Here is a 23,900-nt window from a genome sequence, read left to right as displayed (position 1 = left end):
GGTAATCGGATTAGTCTGTCCGGTTAGATAGGCGGGTAGCAGGCCGGGTCATATCGGGTTTAGGTTTTGCCAGGTTAATATCAAGTCGAACCGGGACGTGAACTGTTTGGGTTTGATTAGGTTAACTTGAGTTAGGTTACTAGCAGACCGTAGAAGACGTTTCATGTAGTCTTCTTAAATTCGGGGCGACAATTTATGTTAGTATCATCATTAGACATTAGGTTTATATATATATATTCTCGTTTTGTTAAAATTATGAAGTTTGATGGTCAGATTATTTTTAGCTAATTCATTGACGGATTATAAGAAGCCGAGACATATCAATCGATTTTTGGGCTGGGTTGGATTAAATAATGGGTGCTATTGGTTTGGCATCAGGTCGGGTTGGGTCAGTTCCCCTTCACCATTTAGAGGTACTACCGTCAGATTTGGAGCAGTTTAGGCCAGGTAAGTTGTAGGGTTGTCAAATACTCAAATGCTGTACAGTACAAACAGAAGTGATCTTTTTGGATAGGCTATAGATTATAGTGTCTCCCATGGTATTGAATTGTGGTATCCGCTTCAATCGTGTTACTTGGAGCCATGGACAATGGTATGTTGTTCGAGTTAGTCGAAATATGTCTGTGATATAATGGATCAATGGCATATAAATAAATGACTATAATTGACCGCACGGTCAAATATGGCCCCTTAATGTGATAATGGTTATTGATGTATCAAGAAATCAGTATGACAAGCTGCAAATTCTTTATGTTTGGAATGAAATTTGAAACCATACTCCCTTAGGTTTATAACTTCTCAGCATTTTCCTTATTTAGGAAACATTAAGGTGGGAAATGACACGATTTTTAGTCATGTTTTGTTCTCCTTTTCCTTTCTCCAGCATTTGAGTACATCTAATCCCACTGTGTTTTACCTTTTAACAATTTAAATTTTATTTAATCTAAGTAAATGTTTCGAAAAATAAGCTGATCTTCTATCTAGGAGTTAAGTGACTCTTCCAATGTTTTTTTGCAGATGTTGGAAGCCGCTTGTGCTCATCAGTTGAGATACAGCTTTACTTGAACAACTTTTTCAATAAAGTGGGTGCCAATAACATGAACCTTAACAGAAACTGTAATTTGACTTCATGGGTTGCTGGATGCGAGCCTGGATGGGCTTGCAGCGTAGGCTCTCAGAAAGGGCTTGACTTGGGGAATTCTCAACAAATACCTGCAAGAACATCAGATTGCAAAACTTGTTGTGATGGTTTCTTTTGTCCACAAGGCCTTACGTGTATGATGCGTGAGTGCTGGTCTATTGATATCTTAGTTTTTGATAGATTTAACTTTATTGTGCATCTGTCCATATTATGAATGACAATGAGTCTTGAATAGTTGAACGGGTCCATTCATTAAAAGTTACCCACTAGCTCAAGAGCTCCCGCAATGGTGGGTTAAGAGGTTAGATGGACCCAGTCTTACCCCCTTTGGTTTCCAAGTGACTTGTGATGAAAATAATGTCGAGATATTGCAGTAAATGACTGCCTGACTGCTACTTTACAGTTCACGTAAAAGAACTGCTGACAATTCTGAGCTTTAAAACTACTATTATTTTTGCCTCCGTGAAAGGGTTACCTTTGAAGTTGATGAATGATACTTTCAGTATCATGTAATGATATAAGGACCCTGATATCAAGTCCATACATATTTTCTGTTTTCGCTTACAAGTGCCTTTCTTAACTCTTTTGACTGACGTATATTCTCTACCCTTGAAGCTTGCCCTTTGGGTGCATACTGTCCGCTAGCAACATTAAATGCAACAACTGGCTTATGCGAACCGTAAGACTGTCTTTTCCTTTTTATGTATTGTTTTTAGCTTTACGCTCCTTTCCATTCCCATAGACTCACTTTTATTGGCTTTGGATTATGATGAGTAGAATGAAATGATTCACTAAACATTTGCACCCCTGGCCCTTATATTATAAAGTAGCAACAGTTCAATGCAGTTATCGAAACAATCTTCTTATAAGTCATCCACAAGCAGTCTCTTTGGGTATATACAACATCCCCTTACCCTGCCTTAGGTGTGGCTTTTGAGACACAGGGTTCATGTTGTTGGTGGCCCGTTGGCTATACTCTTGATAAATTTATGCTAGATTTCATCAGATACCAATATCAACTCCCTCCTGGAAGAAATCATACTTGCGGCGGAGCAAATATATGGGCTGATCTTGGTAGTAGCAAACAGATTTTCTGTCCTGCAGGATCATACTGTCCTACAACCACTGAAAAAAAAGCATGTGATAGTGGGTACTCCTCTTTCTTTCAGTATTTCGGACTATACAATATAATCACAAATACTTAATTAGTCATTGAAGCAGGTTATCTGAACGTTGTTTGCTTCATTGTTTTTCAGATATTACTGCATGACAGGCTCCACGTCAGAAACGAGTAAGTTCATGAAACTTCACCTAAATACCAGTGCTTGTGAAGACATAATTTGTTGTGCTTAACTGGATAGCCCTCAAGTAATTTATTTTCATCTAGTTTTACTTTCGTGTCATACGGTAGAGAAATTTAACTACTATATATATTTGCAGGATGCTCAAAATCAATTTCATGCAAGGGTAATACTGAAAAGCAGAACATTCAAACCTATGGAATTATGCTCATTGTAAGTTGCATTATTTTAAACTTAGTTAAGTTTGTAATTGTCAACCAGGATAGTCCTCGAATTGTCTTCACTAATTTGAATCTTTGGAGCTGTCTAAATAGTAGACGACTTGTTGACGTATTAATATATGAAATGTTAGGACTGTTTTCATGTTATTTTTCACTCAAATATGTAGCTATTTTTAAACTACTCCGTATTACATTTTCAATGGGGAGAAAGATTGAATCTTATTTGGTTTAGGAATAGATAGAATAAAGCAAAAAGGTTCACTAAATTATGTGCACTTCCGGCATTGTGGCATTTGTCAATGCTGCAATGCAATTCATGATGCAATTTTCTTTATATGTCATCCGGAAACAACCTCTATGTGCTGAATAAAGGTGTAAGGATGCATACATCCAACCCCCCTACCCCACAAGAGCCTTTCAAGGCACCAGGGAAGTATTGTTTAATCAGTTCCATAACCAATATCTCAATAAATCATGCAGATTGCTTTAGGTGCTGTGCTTCTCTTCGTCTACAACTTCTCTGACCAACTTCTAGCTATTCGTGAACGAAGACGGGCCAAGTCTAGGGAAAGAGCCACGTTAAGTGTGGAAAAGAAAGAACGTGTAAAAGCAAGATGGAGATTAGCAAAAAACTCTATTAAGAAGCACGCATCTGAATTGCAAGCTAGTTTATCAAGGAGATTTTCTTCAAGGAATCTCGAAGTTTCACATGAAGAAGATGCCAAAGGGGATGATTCTCCGCTCTCAGTTCAACATGCAAGGAATATGAGTGACTCACAGCCTTCATCGATGAGGTTGGAGGGAGAGTCAGAGGAATCAGTAACAAAAGCACAAACACATGTAGACGAGTCTCACAGTAATGGCAAGCTGAATCTTGAGATTGAAGATAAAAATCCAAAGAAAAAGGATGCCAAGGGAAAACATGTGAAAACAGTAAGTCAGATGTTTGAGTACGTGTATGCTCAGATTGAGAAGGAAAAGAATCGAGAGAGGCAGTCTGAGAATCTGACTTTTTCTGGGGTTATTTCAATGGCTACAGACGAGGAGATGAAGAAAAGACCTCTTCTTTCAATCGCTTTTAAAGATCTAACTTTGACATTAAAAGGCAAGAAAAAATGTCTCTTAAAAAATCTTACCGGAAAAATTATGCCTGCCCGTATAGCTGCTGTCATGGGGCCGTCAGGTGCTGGAAAGACTACATTTCTGTCTGCTCTAGCTGGGAAAGCAACCGGGTGCACGAAAAGTGGTTTAGTTCTCATAAATGGAAGGTTTGAGTCTATCCACTCATACAAAAAGATTGTTGGGTTTGTACCACAAGATGATATCGTACATGGAAATTTGACGGTAGAGGAGAACCTATGGTTCAGTGCACGTTGCAGGTACGGCAGATTTGGCACCTTTAAGATACTGTACTTACACATTGATAGTTAGACAATCTTTTATTGTCTCTGTACTTTATGGATTCATCTCACTCACTGATGTCGTCAGAGAATAAAATTGAGGGTTTAGGGTTTCGGGTTACTGTTTTAGAAAAGAAAAGTCACCCAAAACAGATTACAGATAAGGTTACAGACCTTTTTCACACAAGAACAGAATCTTAGTCTCAAAAGGATCACGGATCAATGATCTGGTAACATGAACCACCGTATGGAATCACAGAAATGGAAATAGCGAGATAAAAAGGAATAACAGAGTCAGAGAAAGATTAGTAGTACAACAACAACAACAACAACATCAAAGCCTTAAACCCAAAATGATTTGGGGTCGGCTGATATGAATCATCCTTTAGAACCGTCCATGGGTGAACGCACACCTCAAAATGCGAAAAAAATAGAAAAGAAAAAGTGAAAAACAAAAGGGGAGTGAAACATAATACAAAAGCAGGTAAACTTATAGGTTTTAAAATCGAAGTCCGGATTTCTTTTATAAAAACTTAGAATTTAAATTGAGAATAAAGATTAAAACGATTTTGAAAATCGAAGTAAAACTTAAGGGTCCGAGATACCTTAAAGTGAACCAAGTATTAATATATAAGAAAGTTGTTGGTAAAAAGGTGTAATAAATCCGAAAAGAACAAATAAATTTTTAAAAATTAAATAAAAACATTAAATATTTCAAATAACGTCAAATACTAAAAATCCACATGTATCATTGCCCTCCATTGTGCCCTCCCCGTCACCATTCCCTCATCAAGCCCTAGAAATCTCATATCATGTTGTATCACTCGCGGTCTCCCTCTACCCCTAACAACCTTTTCTGTTCCCCAGGTCTCCGGCCTCCTAACTGATGGGTCCATAGGTCTCCTTTTCACATGGTCAAACCATCTTAGGCGGTTTTTCATCATCTTGTCCTCTATTGGCGCCACTTTCACTTTTTCCCTGATCACCTCATTCCTTAATCGATCTTTCCTTGTATGGCCGCACATCCACCTCAACATACGCATCTCCGCCACACTCATCTTTTGAATGTGACAATGTTTCACAGCCCAACACTCGGAGTCGTCAAGTAAGGCAAGCCTAATCGCCGTGCGATAAAAGTTTCCCTTAATCCTTGGGGCATATCTTTATCGCCTATGTTGCTCGGACTCGGTCACAAGTATCCGACAAGGGTACGTGTCCAAGTGTCGGATTCATCTATTTTATTAAAAAAATTCATGTATTTGGTCTAAAATGAAGTGTCCGAGTGTCCTACCCGTGTCCGAGTGTCCAGTGTCTGACACGGGTAAGAAATAAGGGAAAACAAGTTTGGAGTTTCTCTTTGAACCACTGTAATTACTAATTATTCACTGTCCATTTTTGTGATTGACAACCTGCTTGTGAAGACTATCCACTCACTTACCAAGATCACGCAAAGTTCTGATTGTTGAAAGAGTCATAATGAACTTGGGACTACATGAAGTGCGCAATTCCCTGGTCGGGACAGTGGAGGAGCGAGGAATCTCTGGAGGGCAGAGGAAACGAGTAAACGTTGGCTTAGAGATGGTTATGGAACCTTCACTTCTATTTTTGGATGAACCAACCTCTGGTCTAGACAGTTCATCTTCGCGGCTACTACTTAAAGCACTTAAACATGAAGCGCTTGCAGGAGTGAATATTTGCATGGTAGTTCATCAACCCAGGTATGCTTCTTGGAAACCAGGATTTTTCAGATTTGAAAGCTTCTATTTTGACTAGCAAAAAACTTGTCTAACTTACACTCATCATTTTTTCCCCTTTTTGTAGTTATTCATTGTTCAGGATGTTTGATGATTTGATACTTCTAGCAAAAGGTGGTCTCATGGTCTATCATGGGCCAGTAAGGCAAGTAGAGGAATACTTTGCAGGACTAGAAATTAATGTCCCAGAGCGTGTGAATCCTCCAGACTATTATATTGACATTCTCGAGGGTATGGTGGGGACGAGCACAAGCTCAAGAGTCAATTATAAAGAGCTCCCGTTAAGATGGATGCTTCATAAAGGGTATCCTGTTCCTGAGGATATGCAATCTCAAGTTGCCGCTCTTGAACTGTCTCCAAGAAGTGTATCTATTGATTCTGCTGGCGAGATTGAATCTTTTGCGGGAGAAGTGTGGCAGGATGTTCGGTACAATGTTGGATTAAGGCGCGACCAAATGCACCTTAATTTCCTAAGGCGCAAGGATTTGTCTGGTCGAAGAACCCCTGGCGTAATTCACCAATACAAGTACTTCCTTGGCAGGTGAAAATCTCGTCTCCTGACATAGCATGGTCATGATGTTGAACATAAACTTATCACTCTTGAAGCAACAATGGTATGACACTCATTGGCATAAGCCCCTAGCACTTTGTTTCTAAAATGTTAAGTTGTCAAATTGCAAGAATTCCCTAAATTGTGATTCATGATTGTTGATAAATTCTTAGTTGAACTTCAAAATCATTTTTTTAGTTGAATATCATCAGAGCTATTAACCCCGTGATTGGATTCTGTAAGGATTTCGAGGGTAAGGGATGAAAGGGGAAGGGACGGAGACAACCTCCCGTATTTGATCAGTAAATTGGAAGGGCGGGGGACAATCCCCCGTAATTGGTTATAAATTGGGTTTGAGGAAACTGAAGAGAATCAAGACTTTCAACTCTTCAAGAGATTCATTTTCTCCTACAAGATAAAATAAAATCCTTCCAGCATACAAAAGATTTGGAAGAAAAATTCCCTTATTCCATTCCCCCTCACTGTTGGTTCCCTCCTACTATAGTATCCAAACAAATAATAATGTTATTATCAAAGTATGGATGAGACATTGGTAGCAAGTCTATGTACGAAGCACGGTTTTTAGTAAACAACAAGCTTAGCGATATGTTTATTCCCATTTATATACGATTGGTTGACAGTTAACACTCTTTGTATGTTTTCTAGAATAATCAAGCAGCGGTTACGTGAAGCCAGGTTACAAGGAACAGATTATCTTATCTTACTACTGGCCGGAGCTTGCCTAGGTGCCATATCCAAAATCAGTGATGTAAATTTTGGAGCAACTGGTTATTCATATACTATTATTGCTGTTTGTAAGTTGACATAATCTCTAAGCTTTTACATATCATTTCCATTTCCATTGGAGCCAAAACCTTTGGCTTTAGAACATGATGGAGTTTATAGAGACATTGCTCAGTGCTCACTAAACTCTTTGTGCTTCTTATATTGTGTTGTAGCAGTCAGTCAATGTAATTCTTGAAGCAATATTTGTTATGGGTCATCTAAAGCCACCTCTTTAATAAATGCATGGGTTTCTCCAGGTGAATCCAACTCCCTTACCTCACCATCATAGGAAGGGAGTAACTCTGTGAGACAGTGGGTAATGAAATAATATGTTTGTAAATACCACCATATTTCTTTGTGCATTTTGGCTGCTTAATTTTACAATGCTTATCTGTTTTTTTTTTCTTTCTTTATTGTTAACGGAGTTGTGTTTTTTTTTTTTTTTTTTTTTTTTTGCCATGCTACGTCATTTGACCATGACATTTTCAATCTAATTATTTGTCTTTGTTCCAGCTCTATTGTGCCAAATTGCTGCTCTGAGAACTTTTTCTCTTGACAAGTTACAATATTTGAGAGAGAGTGCTTCTGGGATCAGCAGCTTAGCTTATTTTCTTGCAAAGGATACCATGGACCATTTTAATACATTGATCAAGCCTCTCGTCTATCTCTCCATGTTTTATTTCTTCACAAATCCACGATCCACCTTCCTCGACAATTACCTCGTTTTGGTCTGTCTTGTTTATTGCGTTACGGGTATGGGGTATGCTTTTGCCACCTTCCTAAACCCAGGGCCTGCTCAGCTGGTGAGTTTCTAAGTTACTCCTTATTAAGTAGCTCTGGAATTCGATGGAACACAACAAAATAACTCATCAAATTAATTGTGCTTCAAATATTGTGAAGTAGCAGTGGGATTTCACAATCCTCGACATAATTTTCATTTTTGGATCATCTGGAAACTATCTCTATACATTTTCAACTCAAGATAAGTTTTTGTTCGCCTGATCTCTTTACCTTGCCATAGGCAGGAGTGTGTGAGTTATCATGGTGTAATATTGTTGATGTTGTAGTTCTGTCCATGTTTGCTTTATTGACTTTCCTCTGAATCTTGATTTTTTTTTGCTGCAGTTTTCGGTGCTGGCCCCTGTTTGCTTAACTCTAATTTCAACTCAGGCGTTAAACAATGGCGGACTAAAAACTGTAGCTGATTTGTGCTACCCTAAGTGGGCCTTGCAAGCACTTGTGATTGCAAATGCGAGGAGGTATAAACTCATGCAATGCCTGCAAAATGTTGAATACTCCATATGTAATATGAACATCTACTGCTTTTTGTTTTTGGAGTTCTTATGTGAATATCTACTTAAAATATGAAGTTGAGAAGAATGTCGGCCTCCACTTTGTAAAGGTTTTGAAGGTCCTAAGACCACAATTTTAGCCGGCATCGGCATTTGCAATTGTGCAATGACCGAGATTAGATCATGGTGACTGATTACGAGATTAATTAGATTAAAAATGATATATTTGATACCATGGGTATCTGTTAATATCTTTAACCACGGAGCTGGTAAGACTGTTGTCGAGGGAAATGCGATATCAAGTGTTTCTTCGTGTCTTTGTAACTAAGTTGGGCCAGTTGGTTATTCCAACCGGATGACCTATTGTATCTCAGATTTTGAAGAAATACCCATGCCTAAGAAGTTCATCTGACTGCTCGACATTCGGGACCATTTTTACCTTTTCTTTTCCCTTTAAACTTGGTCTAGGAATCCAAAAGCTTATGAACTGTTAGTGTTAGTACATGAGACAATGGTTAAAATGCTGTACATTTTTAAGTCTTTAAATTGATTTTTCTTCTTGTTGATTTCAGGTACTATGGAGTCTGGCTTATAAATCGTTGTGGTGCACTAGCAAAATTGGGTTATAGTCTTCACTACTGGTGGTATTGCTTTTTTATCCTCATCATATACGGTGTCGTGAGTCGTGCCATAGCCTTCGTTGGCCTGCTCGCGCTTCGGAGAAAGTGATCACATTTCTAGGTACTATGACTATCAACTCAGCCCCAGGTTGTTTTTCCAACACACAAACCCACCAAAATTTTTGTATTAAGGCCGACCATTTAACCACGTTGATGATCACAAATGATTTTTTTTTTTCAACTGTGTTAACGGTCATTGCTTGGTCTGACATACTCAGGCCATGTTTCTGAAAACTTAGTGAAGCTTCACATACAAGGAACTAGGAAAAGCCAAAGATATGATACTTAAGAGGAAGAAAGATACAACTTCGTTTTGTATAACCCTCATTATGAGACAGACATGAACTAGTAGGTTTTTTGAAGGGAGATGCTCATACGATCAGCCATATGGAAGGTCGACGGACCTTTCTGGCGATGTTTCTGACAGATCTCCGACGGATTTGTGGAAGTGTGGAACTACTTGCTGTTTAATTCTACATACTAAGTTTCGCTTCTATGTGACATATGTAAATTATCTCTAAATTTTTACGTACATGTCAATAATGTTTCAACTATGTTACGCATGTTATGTAATTTGCCCGTAGAAAATTTAATATTTACTTTGTAATATCATTTTGTTCCTGCCATATTATTTCTTAATGTTTTAGTTAGAAACTTTTGCGTAATAATGAATTTTTCCGGATGAGCTTTTATGGAACAAATGTACAATCAAAAGCAAAAGAAGGAAAATCAAGGTAGTATAACAGTACTTTTTATAGTGGTCCTGGGAGTAAAGACCCTCTATAGTAAACACATAATATAACCATTTTGTGCAGGTAATTTCGACTATGTCGAAAGGCATCGGGCGATACAACCCTTTTTAATCATGATGTTTGACAATAAATCACTGTGAAATCATTTTAGAGGAGACTTACTTTTAAAAACTGATATATTAAGTAAGTGATTGAATTGAGATATTAAGTACTCCGTAAATGTTAATGTCTTAATTATATATGTAGAGCAGGCCAGACTATTTTTTTTTTCATTATCTAGGATGGCAAGGATTGGGGTGGGTACTTAGGGCTAGGGGGGTTCGCCTTTTCGGATAGAGGAAGGGGTGTATGTGGTGGGGGGGATTGTGGTTCTCGGTTGGGTGGGAGTTGGTGGATAGATTTGGTGGGGTGGGGTAGGGTGATTATTGATTTATTGGATGGTAGATGAGTTACGATGTTTAGAGAGAAGATTGAGAAAAGAAGGTGGATTATGTAAGACAGGGCAGGAAGGTACGTGAGTCATATTTTCACCTATGATGTTGGAACATGAAAGGGGTGGTTTTAGAAAAATTCGTGTATTCTCCGGAAAAATCGTACTTCTAAACCTTTAAGCCTTTATGGTTTAATAATGCTAAATCAAATGGCCGACTACTCCTCCTAGAGTCCTAGTAGATAACTCATACCTGGGCCCTGCCAGTCTATCAGTGGACCTTACCTTTTAAAGTCCTTTTTCAACTCCCAAGCTTTCTTTCTACTCTCATTATTCCTCACTGACTCACACAAAGCATCTCTTGTGCACATCAACTTATTACCTCACTTACCATAATAATAATTGTCTTAATTACACAACACAAATTTTCATTTGGGACGGATAGTATCGTCACAAAATGAAAAAACTTAACTCATCCTTAAATTGCTGTTACATTAAATTCAGAAACAGATTTTAGGCAGTCATCATCATGTGCTCTTTTGTTCTTCTCAATGAGTATCCTCTATTTCATTTTTCTCTCTCATTTTTTTTGTTCTATGCTCTCTCGTTTTGACACGTAGACATAAAATACATAAATAATATATTTATCGATTTCCTATATTGATGTGTCAAGATAAGAATAACATGAACATGAGATTAGTTATTAGTATATGGGATAGAGGATCCTTGCTAGTTCTTGACTGCCTAAAATCCAAAAAAAATGCCTCTTTTCAGATTATATAACTTTAATTCTTTTTTAAATCTCGTTTAGTTTTTCTAGAGTTTATAAAATTTTGGTTTTTTTTAATTGGAGTTGTTCTCATGTGAGACTGCATTTCTAAGACTTTGCTTATGTTACAATTCTCTCACAGTCATATGGAGTATTAGTTTAATTTCCTAAAATCCATTTAATTATCTACATTAAACATGATCTTTTAGGTCATTGTCACTTTTTCCTTAATTTGGAAATACACTTACCTTCTATGTTGTTCAACTCTTCAATATTACGTAGTGTAACCGTATCGGACACTCGACACTTGGAAGTGGGTAAGACAAGCGGACACTTCATTTAGACCAAAAACTTGAAATTTTTACATAAAATAGACGAATCCGACACTTAGACACGCACCCATGTCGAATACTTCTAACCGAGCACGAGCAACCTAGCTTACCTATATTTTCTTGCATAAACCAGCTAAATCAGCTGCAAGTTCTTGTCTTTATGTCTTTCCAACTCTTGTTTCAATCAATCAGCTAAATGGGTGATGGGTTGTCTTCATTTTGATTTACCAAGGTGAGTTTTGAGGTACACCCTATGATTATAGAGGTATAAGTAGAGAATACGCACATTTTCCCTTACTCCCCACTGTAGCTTCCATCAACTTTTTGGTAGAATAAGCTCATAAATATCTCCCTTGTACTGTTTTAGCTTTTAACCAGAGAAACTTTTTGGTGTTTTTATGTTATTGTTAAAACGGTTTATGTTAATTAGTCGACCTCAAATCATTCCATGACAAGGTTTTGTGTTGTATTGAAGATGTTTGTGTGTGTTTCAATGTTGATTCCAGTGAGTGGGATAGCTGCAAATTGGGGTACACAAGCTAGTCACCCTTTCGATGCAGACATAGTGGTGAGGTTGCTTAAAGATAATGGGATTTAAAAAGTGAAGCTTTTTGATGCAGATTATAACAGATTAAGGGCACTTGGTAAGTCACAGCTTGAGGTTATGGTTGGAATTCCTAATGACATGCTCTACACTCTTGCTACCAGTACCAAGGCTGCTGAAAAATGGGTGTCTGATAATGTTACTCAGCATCTCAACTCCAATCAACTCAATATCGGGTTACCTCTTCCTTCCCCGGTTTTTTTTTCTTTGTTCCTCTTCTATTCCTGTTGAGAGGGGTATTTTAGTCAAAGGTAAACATAGGATTGGGAAGAAGGGAGTAAACTGTATGTTATGTTCATTCTTGTTTATATATTTGCACTAGGTGAAGTTCCATGGTTGTATGGTGGTTCTTGTTTCGGAGTATTGTTTAGTGAGACAGAAAAATATAACTAGATTTCTTTGGATGAGGTTGATTGCTGCTGGCTTCCTTCCATGGTTTAATATACAGAATATATTGTTTAGCTGTCTAATTTCCATTTTTGATAAATCAAATAATTGTTATATGATGGGATAAAGCAAATGATTCATTAAACTGACTCCACCTCTTTTAATTGTACATTTCGGATTCAACATGTTGGCAAAGTTGACATTAGGAAAGCTTTTGATACTCTGCAACAGGGCTTCATTGCTAACATGTTGGCAACTTTTGGATTTCCCTCCTTGTTCATTAAGTTGGTGATGGGTTGCATTACCAATACTTGGTACTCTTTTAAGATTAATGGTGGTGTTCTTGGGTTTTTTCAAGAGAAGAGTGGCATTAGACAAGGAGACCCCTTGTCCCCTTATCTCTTTGTGTTGAGCATAGAAGTGCTGTCAAGGCACATGAGAGTTCTCTGTCAGGAACTTAATGTCTCACATCATCCTAAATGCAGGCAAATTAATCTTACTCATTTAGTCTTTTTGCAGATGACTGGTGATTTTTGTTAGAGGGGATGTTCCCTCTGTTAGAGCTGTTAAGAATGTGCTTTCTAAGTTTGCTACTGTCTCTGGGCTGCAAGCTAACGCAGATAAAACTAATATCTATTTTGGTGGAGTCTCTTCTACTGTACAACAAGCTATCCTTCAGGATACTAGATTTTCAGTTGGCTTATTCCCCTTCAAGTACTTGTGTATCTTATTAACTGATTCAAGGTTCTATGTTGCATTATATGATCCTATAATCACTAAAATTCAGCATGCCTGTCAGTATTGGTCTTCGAGATTACTGTCCTATGCTGGAAGAGCCCAGCTTATTAACTCGGTCATTTTTGGTCTTGAAAATTTTTGGTGTTCTAGTATATTGATGCCTCTTGATGTGATTAGAAATATCAATAAGCTTTGCAAGGATTTATTTTGGGGTTGTGTTAATAGAGGAAGGAAAATGGTTTTTAAGGGTTGGAAGTATATTTGTTCTCCCTGGGATGGTGGTGGTTTTAATATTAAGGACATTGAAACCTGAAACATTTATCTCCTCAAATGGATTTGGATTCTATCTCATGCTCTTAGAGGCCTCTGGGCTAGATGGCATACTGCGGAAAATGGTTTTTAAGGGTTAGAAGTACATTTGTTCTCCCTGGGATAGTGGTGGTTTTAGTATTAAGGACATTGAAACCTGGAACATCTCTCTCCTCAAATGGATTTGGATTCTATCTCATGCTCCTAGAGGCCTCTGGGCTAGATGGCATACTGCCTATACTTTCAAGCATCAGGACATTTGGTCTATTGAAATCAAAGATCAATTTTCCTCCAGTCTTAAGAGTATCATCAAAGCTAGAGACAAATTAATTAAAAAGTCTAGTAGCATTCAACAATCTAAGGATCTGATTAACACTTGGGCAAAGGGAGAGGTACTGAGGCCATGTGCTGCTTACAGGTTTCTGAGAGATTACATTGTTGCTGGTCCTTGGACTTCTAATCTGAAATGCTCTAGGATTATTTCTAGTCACAAATTCATTACCTCTATGGATTTGCAATTCCAATTGGTCACTGTGGACAACATCAAATACAGGGGGATTTATATGGTTAATCGGTGTGTCCTCTGTGAACAGCAGGAGGAGTTTCATAGTCATTTGTTCTTTAACTGTTGCTTTTTGATGCTGTTTTGTCTGCTATTCTGTCTTGGATGGGACTGGTTAGAACTGGAAGAAACCTTATGCAGGAATGGTCTAGTCCACCTGATTTACCAAAGAAAGAAGGGTGGAGAAGGTATTGTTTCAGCATATCCTTGGCTGCTGTTGTTTATCAGCTCTGGCAGGAAAGGAATACTCGTATTTCTGTGCAACAATGCAATGGTGTGGCAGACTTAGTGATAAGGATCAAGTATCTTGTTGCTGTTAGGCTTCTTATGAAGTCCTATAAGATTGATCAAGGCCATATTCTTCTTCATCTAAATAGCTATAGCTTGCCCTCTTTAATGGTTTTCTCTTTATATTGTATTCCCTATTGGATATGCTTTTGCAAAATGTAATTTCCTTTCTTTAATGGAATGAAATGATAATTTTTTGCAAAAAAAAAAATACTAGTCGAAATGTCAATCTCATATTAATTCATCATGTACTTCAACTTTTCACTCATCATCAAGTATCATGCAACATCCATCACCATCAATAAAACTATCATCATCTATAAATATTAACAATTTCAGCGACTTAGCCTAACGTTTTCATCATTTATAAATATTAACAATAATTCGACGATGCCTTTAAGAAAATCTCAGACTAATGTGAAATTCTAGGTTGTTGAAATTAAATAGTGGTTGGTTATAATTGACATACTTTTATTTTTAAGAATATTATTAAGCTACTGACGTGTCATTAACTCTTCAAATGATATTTATGACTTAACAAACTAGCATAGCAAGTAAGTGGAAGCCGAACCCATAGGACGGGGGGATCTAAATTGCTCAATCAAAATTTAGTTGTGCTAAGGTTGTCACAATTAAAATTGGATTGTAGTCTACACTAATGAAAAACAAATAAACAACAAGACATAAGTCAATAAAAGGGAAAATTAGGAAGAGTGGGTTCATATGGGTGACTAAGGTAACTATAGTAGGTTGTGTGACTTGTGTCTCATGTTGATGGTAGTCTTATTTAGGAAAATGTGTTGAGTCTCTTGGTCTAACAACCCCACCATAGGCTAACACGAGTTAACTCTCGCGTACACAAGGTCGGTCTACTAGCGATATACAAGTTCTAATGCAATCCAAAGCTCTCGATCTTATTGCAGGTGCATATAAACAAGTAGAGAATCATATAAGTTTTGGTCAAACAAGTATTTCATCAAACATGTGGTGTGGATATGAAAGAAGTAAGACAAATAATCAACAATTGAACCCAACACAAGAAGATTAACCCAAAATCATACCCATAATCCCCCACTAATCCTAGCAAGGTCACTACACATTAATCATCATGAGAAACCTACTAACAACAACAATAATCATAGAATCTATACTAGACATGATAATTAAGACAAGTAATTACCAAACATAATGAAACATGAACAAGAAATTAAAGAGAGACTAAGAAGTATACCAACTAATTAAGCAATAAAGGAGAATCCTTGAATAAAGATGAAGACTAGCTTGTCACTTAATCTTCAAATACATACCGAGAAATCCAAGATGTAAACTATTGAAGAGTAAATTGAAAGAACAATTATTGAAAGATGAATGTAAATTGTGGAGAGATTAAAGACTAATCTAAGGATTAGGATCTAAACTAAGAAGAGATTATCTAAGGGGGCTTCCTAGGCTAATGAAGCATAACCCTAAGTTATTACAACGTAGGGTATATATAGTGGCTACAAGATTAGGGTTAAGTGGGGAGAGATAGCAATGCAAAAATGCAGACTTAAGTAGCGTGACTCGAGGGAGTTGTCACTCGACTCGAGCGAGTCCGAGTTAACTGGATCAATTATTCATTTAAATCTCGCCTAGTATATTAGCTAGTGAATAAATGATATCGACAACGATCAAACTCACATTAGATAACATTAACAATTCCGCGAATTTTGCGGGCAACAAAACTAATTATAAATTAAAATGTAGTATGGATTTATACAAGAAGATCGTTCATACTTTAGATTATTATTGTTAATTATCCATATAATTGGTCGGTACCTCTCTTGAGAGGTTTAGTTTTCGGTACTTGTCGTTAGGAGCACCTAGACCAAAACAAAATTTATAACTCCACAAACAACTCTACAATTAGTAAAGAGGCAAGTAAAGGTCGGATGCCAAGGGACAGGAATTGAGATGAGATTTTCAATTGCAACTAGCGGTGTCTAGGGGTGTCACAATTTGGGGTTGGTGTGGACATGGACCACATCTCGGTCTGTGGATTTGGGCCACCTACCGGTCCGTAGTCACGGGCCACCTGCACGCCAGGCCAATCTGTGGACATGCAGCGGTCTTTTGAAAGCCACGCTCGGCGGCGTAAAAATGCTTTCGACCGGATCATTTTTGGATCGGTCGGTTTCGTCTCGGTAAGGGTCTCGAAACGATTAGAGATGTTCGGAGTCGCCACCAAGCATTTGTGGGATGCCTGGAACCCGTTCGAATTCCACTTTATACCTCGGTCAAATTGAAGCACAAAGCAGCGTTTGATATAGGTACTAAAGATAAGGAAATCGTCCCTCTTTAGCATCCTATCTCTAGAATGACTCTCGTACGCCCTGGATAAGGTCGTCCACTATCCAAAGTTTTTGAGTAAGAGGTGAAGGTACGTATTGGGAAGCCCTTTAATCAGACACCCAATCCCGCCCGCGTTAGCGGCCTCTACTGATCGATCTTGGTTGGTTGAATGCAAAAGTTGGTAGAACGGTTTAAATGCATGAATGCGCATCCAATAATTTAAACCTAACATGTGAGAGCTTTCTAAGTCGGTTGATTTAATCCAAGTATCAAGTATAAGATGTCGAGTTGGATTAATGATTGATTTGCATGCAAGACGGAAATTAAACATCCATTTACCGTATTAGGTTTATGGTGCATAACATGATCCATTTGTCTTAGTAAGGCATTTTGCAAATATGGTTTTGGGTAATCAAATAGTCATCTGATCCGTCCTATATCCGGGCTAACCGGAGTCGGGATAAATCCCCTGGACTAATCTTTGGAAGGGAACAGGCCCTGTACCAGACGGCTATATGAGGCGCGAGCCAGCCGGCGGTATAAGGGGCCTCCCTCTGGTTTTGAAAATGAGAAATGGAGAGCCTGTTTAGGCGCGGGTTAGCCCACGGTTAATGTGCCGTGTTATGACATTTTAGAAAACGTTATAAAACGTGTTGAAATGGGTATTTGAACCCGGTTTGATTGTGAGGGGGTCGTTTAGACCGTATTTGTTGATTTGAAGAACTTGACTCGAATAATCATCATTATTTTGATAATATTCGGTGTCGGGTTCGATTTGACAAACTTGACATGAATAGTTTTGAAAATGATTATGGACTAATTATTTTAAGTCCATATGAATGTAATTAGTCGATACTCATCATCGTACCCGGGTTAAAATCCGGCATGGTATGTGGAACCAAGGATGACTTTGTGTTGGTGACTAATATACTTGTTTGAAAATGTAAAGAAATAAAATAAAAGGTTTTAAAATACCTTTTAAATGTCATTGACCAAATATTATCACCGAAACACGGATTTAACCGTCATGGTATGAGGAACCAAGGGTGAAAAATGCTTTATGGTTAAAACATGTGAAATAAAATAAAAATGGTTCGAAAATACTTGAAATGCTGAAAACCAATTACAAATATGAAAAATGGATTAAGGGAAATGACGAGAACAAAAACGGTTGATCTCTGGTCTGAATACCCCATTTAGGCGCGGGATAGTTGGCCACCTAAGGGGCTTCTGCCTCAGACCAAAAATCAGTTTTGGCTCGTTTATTCCATGTTTTGGTTCATGTTATGCATGTTTTAGCATGTTATAGTCATGAAACGAATGAAAACATAATAAAAGAGGATTTTTACACCCTCATACTTACATGTTTGGTTATGGCGAGTGACCGACGTAAGTGTAATAACTCGTTTGATCGGAAAAAACTCGGTTTAAAACCGTTTTGGTAAGTAAAAAAAGTGTTTTAAGTTTAGTGATGGTGTAGTGGTCGAAGTGGTCGGTCAAGTGATTTAATGCACGATGACGGTACCAAACAATGTGTAAGGCTTGTATTTACGATCGGTAGGTCGTAAATACGCGTCGGATTGTGACTTAAGAAGTCGAGTCGAGAATTTTAAGGGATAAAAGAGAGGGCGGACACTCGCGTAAGTCTCAAATGGGTGGCATTTGAGGGGTATTTATAGGAGAGTTAGTGGTTGTGTGAGTTTTGAGCGACGTGGCCACTTGGGCTGCTCAAAGAGGCGCGAGCCACGTCGCGGTTCTTCGAGTTGTGTTGTCACTTTCACAACAAACGCAATCATGATTTGTTCTATCCTAGGATTTGTAGTCATATGTTTGGTACTTGACCAAACATAAATCCTGGAAATCTTAGCATAGAAGGTTTGAAATGTTTGTTTTTTGTGGTTGACTCGGTTTGACTCGTTGTTGGAGTCGGGATTTGAATTTTTGAGTCGGTTTTTAGTATGGTGTCGGTTTTGACTCTAGTTAGTGTCATTGCGACCCCGTCGTCGTGCATTAAACACTCCAGGTATTTTTGAAATGTTTTATTTTCGAAATCGTTTTAAGTTTTCCGACGTAAAGTTGTACACAAACTGTCGATCAAACGCTGCGATTCCAAAACATGTTGCAGTCCGATAATCGTCGGGTGTTTGTTGGAGTCTCAACAGATACTGCGTATCTACAGTTGGAATAGAAGATCACTAAGCTAAATAGCAATAAAAGTAAACAAGCAAGATGATTAAAAAGGGATGTAAACAATTGATAAAAGGCACTAGGGTGTCATGGGGTCATAGCGGATTCATGGGAATTGATCATACAAACATATTCTCAAATTATAAGCAAGCAATTATTGTTATGATGGATCGAGTTGGTTTATATCTTACAATCCTAGGAAAGTTTGGGTCCCGGAACCGAATCGATTAGATTGTACAACACCTACAAGTCGATTTAATCTTCCCTACTCAACTATATGCATGGTCTAATGAGACTCGAGTTGGTTTATGTCTTACAAGTCTCATTGAAAAGATAGGTGATGGGTAAAAAATGCAAGAATTCATAGGCTCGCATTTTATCAAACATAACATGTGCATAAGTTGAGATCACAACAAGCAAGCAAATAAACTATGAAAACATATTAATTTAAGCATGAATCATCCCCCATGTTGATTTCCCCTAATTACCCATTAACCCTAGCTAAGGAAACTACTCACTCATTATCATGTTGAACATGCTAGCAAGGTTGTCAATCATACCAACAAAGTAAAACATGATGAATAAATGAAGAAGATTAACAATAATTAAAAAGGAATTAAGAGAATTATACCTACTAATGATTCCAATAATAAAGCAAAGAATAATAGAAGTACTTGATGATTGATTGGAAGGTTGTCAATCTCCCAATAATAACCCAAATAATCTTCAATTACCCAAAATAGAAGATGAACAAAAGAAAGATTAAGGAAATGAGATTTGTATTAAGACTTGATTAAAAGTTGATTACAAGATTAAAGAGAGATTTGATTGATATAAACTACACTAGAGATTGATAAGAAGAACATGATTAGCTAATTAGACTAATGGGGTATTTATAGCGGGGATTGGTACATAAATTAGGGTTTACTAAGGGCTTAAATGACGATTAAGTCCTTGAGGAATCGCCGGTCTCAAGAGAGACTCCGGTCTCCTTTTCGCCGGTCTTTGAAAAATATGCGCATCCTTCATTAAACAAGTAGAAGACAGAATAGCTGTCACACAATCCGAGCGTCCAGGGCACGGGACGGGCGGATTGTGGGCCTTTTGGACGAGCGGATTCGTGGGGTGGACGGGCGGATTGTGGTGGTTTTGGACGAGCGTCCTTCTGAGGAAGACGCTCGGATTGCTTGTCTTGGACGGGCGGATTGTGGGCAATCCGCTCGGATTCTGAGTTAGCTTCCTCCTTTCTTCTTTTCTTCCTTTTCTTCATACATTCCTTGAGGATTTCGTCGGAGATGCAAGGATCTTTTCTCATCATTGCCCAACTACTACAATATGTACAAAGGCCTTCTAGTCTTGTCTTCTCTTTGATGCTTGGTCATTGAATTCAATCAATTTAGCTCTATTTTGCCATGAAAATGCAAGGTTTGCACTCCTTTCCTACCAAGGAAAAAAACCTCAAAGAATATGCAAAACAAAGGACTAAAGATAATAAATGATCCAAATATGCACTAAAAAGCATGGGAACAAGGCTAATTCGGGGACTAAATATGCTCAAATTATGGTCACATCAATAATTTAATTAAAAATAAATCTCACACCTTGTGAAAAATAGAAAATATAAGACTTCCCTTAAAAAAGGGATTTGCTAAATCCGCACACAAATTTACTTAATTTTGCACATTTTTTCATCTCCATTCGAATTTGCCTCTCTCATTTCTCACACCCATCAAAAGAGAGGCAAATCAAAAACCAAAAGAAATAAAGAATTCCCCAAAAGTACCCTACCATTAAGGATGTCATTGGGGCGGGCGGTGGTGGATATAGGCTCCCCCGTACCCGCCCCACCACCCATGGTGGGTACAAGTTTCTATATCCGTACCCCCCCTACCCCCCCCCCCCCCCGTACCTCCCCGGCTGAAAATCTTGACCCGTACCCCCCATTTACCCACCAACCACTTATGTCATAATTTTTTGCATATTTTTTTTGAATAAAATATAATTTAATCACTATGAATTTCCTCAAAATTTCATTTTTATATTTCTAGTTTAAGATTTTCTATAAAATTTAATAAAGGATATTATAAAAAGTCATAATACAATATATTTTTTTTAATAATTGGTGGGTATGCGGGTATTAAGTGAGTATGACATAAAACCCATCCTCGCCCCACCACTCATGGCGGGTGCAATTTTTGTACCCGTACCCGCCACACTAGCTGTGAAAGCTCTACCTGTACTCGTTTTTACCCGCCCCCCTGAAATCTCTACAGACTATCAATCGTGTAATACCCGCCCTGTTTAAAGACCCGTTGACTGACCATTTGACCAAAGGAGACTCGTAGCAAGGGATATGGGAGAAGATAGGAGACCTACGTTACTGATTGCTCGACCTAGTGAAGGTTACTCGGCCGAGTAGAGGGAATACTCCACTGAGTAGGGCTTACTCGGCCGAGTATGACTATACTCGACTGAGTATCATGTCTGTTAAGGCGTTATTATAAAATGCGAGATCGTAAACCTTATTTCATTTTCGACGGTTCCTTTCTCTTTCTAACCCTAATCTCTCTCCCACCTATCACCCATCTTGCTACTCTCTCATTTAGCTTAGACTCTAACCCAATAAGGGGAATGGTTCATGCTTGAAGTCTTCGAGTCGGGACGTCATCTTTGCCGACTTTGGTCCGCGTCTCAAGGTGAGTTTATGTTTCGTCGTAATCTTTCAGTAAGTTTTTGGATAGTCAAGTAATAGGATGTGATTACTACTTGTAGGATTCACCTCATAGTCTTGCTTGGCTAGTTGTTGGATGTACTTTTATGGAATAGCGGAAAGATAGGGTTTCCCTACTAAGTTGATTGTATAATGGATTTAAGATGTGCGTGATGTTGTGATTTAATTGATATGATATTATTGTTGTTGATTGTATTCTGGAGTATTGGAGTTGAGATGGATTGATGATGTTTGCGAGGTACGTCCTCGGCTGAGTGAAGTCACTTGCGGGAGTGGCTTCACGCCGTTAATTCGCCCCTTGTGGAACCCGCCACAAGAGGGGATGTGCACATTAAGGAACATGCGGGTTATCGCTCGTGTGATGAGCGAGGCTTAGGTGGGCAAGGCTACGGTCCCACACTGGCGGAGAGGATTATCTATTGCGGCAGTAATCTAGCAGGACTGCACACTTAAGTGTGTAGTCAGTTATGAGATGTGATGGTGAGACAGAGTTGATTGTGGAATAGTTGTTTTTGTCATTACTGTACTCTGCTTATCTTTATTATTCAGTGAACTGACCCCGAGTTGTGTTTTCAAAACTGTGGTGATCCATTCGGGAATGGTGAGCAGTTGGTTTAGCAGGTACAGTTAGTCTTGATACTTGCAGGACATAGAGGGGAATCGAGTCATCACGCTACCGAAGTAGATATCGCTGTCACTCATCTCTAGTAGTTCTTTCAGTTGTTTACGTTGTATCTTTTGTGGGAAATATCGGTATATTTCATCAAGAAAATTCGGATTATAACGAAATTATGAAATATGAAATTACGAGTCATAAACGGAATTGTATAAACAAAAGAGTAGAGATTAGAATTAACCTCCGGTCCTAGCAATTTGGCCTAAGAACAAATATCGAGATCGATATTCTCCTAATCGTTGCACCCAAGATGCTCCGAGAAATGCCCTTTTCTTGCTAGAAAGAGAACCCTAATTCCAAATAATTTTTAGGGTTTTGAGTGATTAGAGTATTAGGTCAAAAACTAGAGAGAAAAATGATCCTCCCTCTCTCCTATTATAACCGTGTAAAAGGAGAAAAAGAGGGGAAGATATTTTTCTTCTTTTTTTTCTTTAAACCGTGAATCACAAAAAATAAGGAGAAAATCTTCTTATTTTAGGTAGTTATCATATTGTATAAAATGTGTATAATTATCAATTGTCATTTATGTCGTCACGTATTTAATAAGTCCACACACAACAGTTTGTAGTCGATTTATTAATACCGGTCTGTTCATCATTTATTATGACAATTTCGTATAATATATACATTAACTATAAATATCGCATATTTATAATTTGCTAATTAAATATAATCGTTTACGTTTAATTACGAATTAACATCTTAATTCGTTTAAGCTAACATTATATACATTAATTAAATATAACAGTTTATATTCAATTTACGAATTAACAATTAAATCGTCTCAGCTGATATTATTTAATTTTATTAAATAATCGACTCATCATCACATTAACTAACCTTTTAGTCAAATACATGGACTAACCTTTTAGTCATATAAGGCATCAATGTGATTATATTTTCATATAATCACATCTCTCGAAAACATCCTTTAGGTGTGACTTTTAGGGACCAGTTGATCACCACCATCAGTATGATAAAAACGTCAAACTTCTAGCAAGCCAACCGTTATTAGTAAACGTTAATCAACTGATAAAATACTAAGTATACCCTGTGAACCTATAAGAGATTTATACACGTTATCACACTAACTGTGGAGGACACTAGCTCCAACAAACTCCCACTTGTCCTCACAAGTGTATGTGCGATAACCGATTCTCATATCCTTAATTTCTCCCACTCACTGTAAAACAATTTGCAAAATCCGTATTCACAAAGGTCGTATTTTACAGGTGATCATTATCAAGAGTGGTTTTTTCGACTAGAGAGTAACTTAACTTATAAACGAATCATCATTCGAGCATGGTCATGCATTTCAGGTACAACTCCTCGAGTGGCCCTGAGAAATGACTAAACCTGATAAAGGATGGATATTTTCTTCAACTCGAATCCTGCAGATACAAGTACAGTATGAAATGACCCAGTAAAAATCTGCTTAGCCTCCTGTTACGGTCGACCATGAGAAAGAAACCAAAGTCACCCAAAAACTGCCTTGATCTCAAGAGATAGTCGTTAGTAAAAAGAATCGACTCTAGGAACACAATGGACGTCCAATCCACGACCTGGCACCGAATATTTTTAAACATTTAGGACTCCATTACGTTGTCACAATATCCTACGAGGTATCGTTATAACTCGCATCTGTGATCGATCAGCCAACCGTTTGACTTATGGCTCAT

The 23,900-nt window shown here is 37.9% G+C and overlaps 1 protein-coding gene and 1 long non-coding RNA gene across 4 annotated transcripts; one reads left to right on the top strand and one right to left on the bottom strand.

Annotated features, from left to right (window-relative positions):
• Positions 1-242: 242 nt before the first annotated feature.
• Positions 243-9,751, top strand: LOC141610873 (ABC transporter G family member 24-like). 3 transcript variants are annotated; one of them, XM_074429175.1, is made up of 14 exons: positions 243-447; positions 1,018-1,284; positions 1,757-1,820; positions 2,148-2,291; positions 2,398-2,432; positions 2,582-2,655; positions 3,144-4,042; positions 5,485-5,781; positions 5,885-6,358; positions 7,034-7,182; positions 7,667-7,956; positions 8,279-8,412; positions 9,018-9,186; positions 9,344-9,751. In XM_074429175.1, exons 1-13 carry the CDS (start codon positions 354-356, stop codon positions 9,172-9,174), a joined length of 3,078 nt encoding a protein of 1,025 aa, XP_074285276.1. In that variant the 5' UTR covers positions 243-353; the 3' UTR covers positions 9,175-9,186; positions 9,344-9,751. The 3 variants fall into 3 exon arrangements, with proteins under 3 accessions (XP_074285276.1, XP_074285268.1, XP_074285284.1); XM_074429167.1 differs by having other exon boundaries at positions 267-447; positions 9,018-9,751; XM_074429183.1 differs by lacking the exons at positions 243-447; positions 1,018-1,284; positions 1,757-1,820 and having other exon boundaries at positions 2,206-2,287; positions 9,018-9,751.
• Positions 1,929-3,889, bottom strand: LOC141610891 (uncharacterized). The gene is made up of 2 exons (XR_012528433.1): positions 3,800-3,889; positions 1,929-2,266 (listed from the first exon to the last, which is right to left on the bottom strand). It is a non-coding gene; the product is annotated as an uncharacterized LOC141610891 (long non-coding RNA).
• Positions 9,752-23,900: the final 14,149 nt, after the last annotated feature.

The sequence above is a fragment of the Silene latifolia genome, chromosome 1, assembly GCF_048544455.1.
Source record: "Silene latifolia isolate original U9 population chromosome 1, ASM4854445v1, whole genome shotgun sequence".
Taxonomy (NCBI): domain Eukaryota; kingdom Viridiplantae; phylum Streptophyta; class Magnoliopsida; order Caryophyllales; family Caryophyllaceae; genus Silene; species Silene latifolia.
This window is presented reverse-complemented; position numbering and strand designations above follow the sequence as displayed.

Coding starts and splice junctions, on each gene's coding strand:
- LOC141610873 (XM_074429175.1), top strand. CDS start 354: ATGGGTGCTATTGGTTTGGCATCAGGTCGGGTTGGGTCAGTTCCCCTT. Junction 7,183..7,666: donor ATATACTATTATTGCTGTTT/GTAAGTTGACAT, acceptor TCTTTGTTCCAG/CTCTATTGTGCCAAATTGCT. Junction 8,413..9,017: donor GTGATTGCAAATGCGAGGAG/GTATAAACTCAT, acceptor TGTTGATTTCAG/GTACTATGGAGTCTGGCTTA.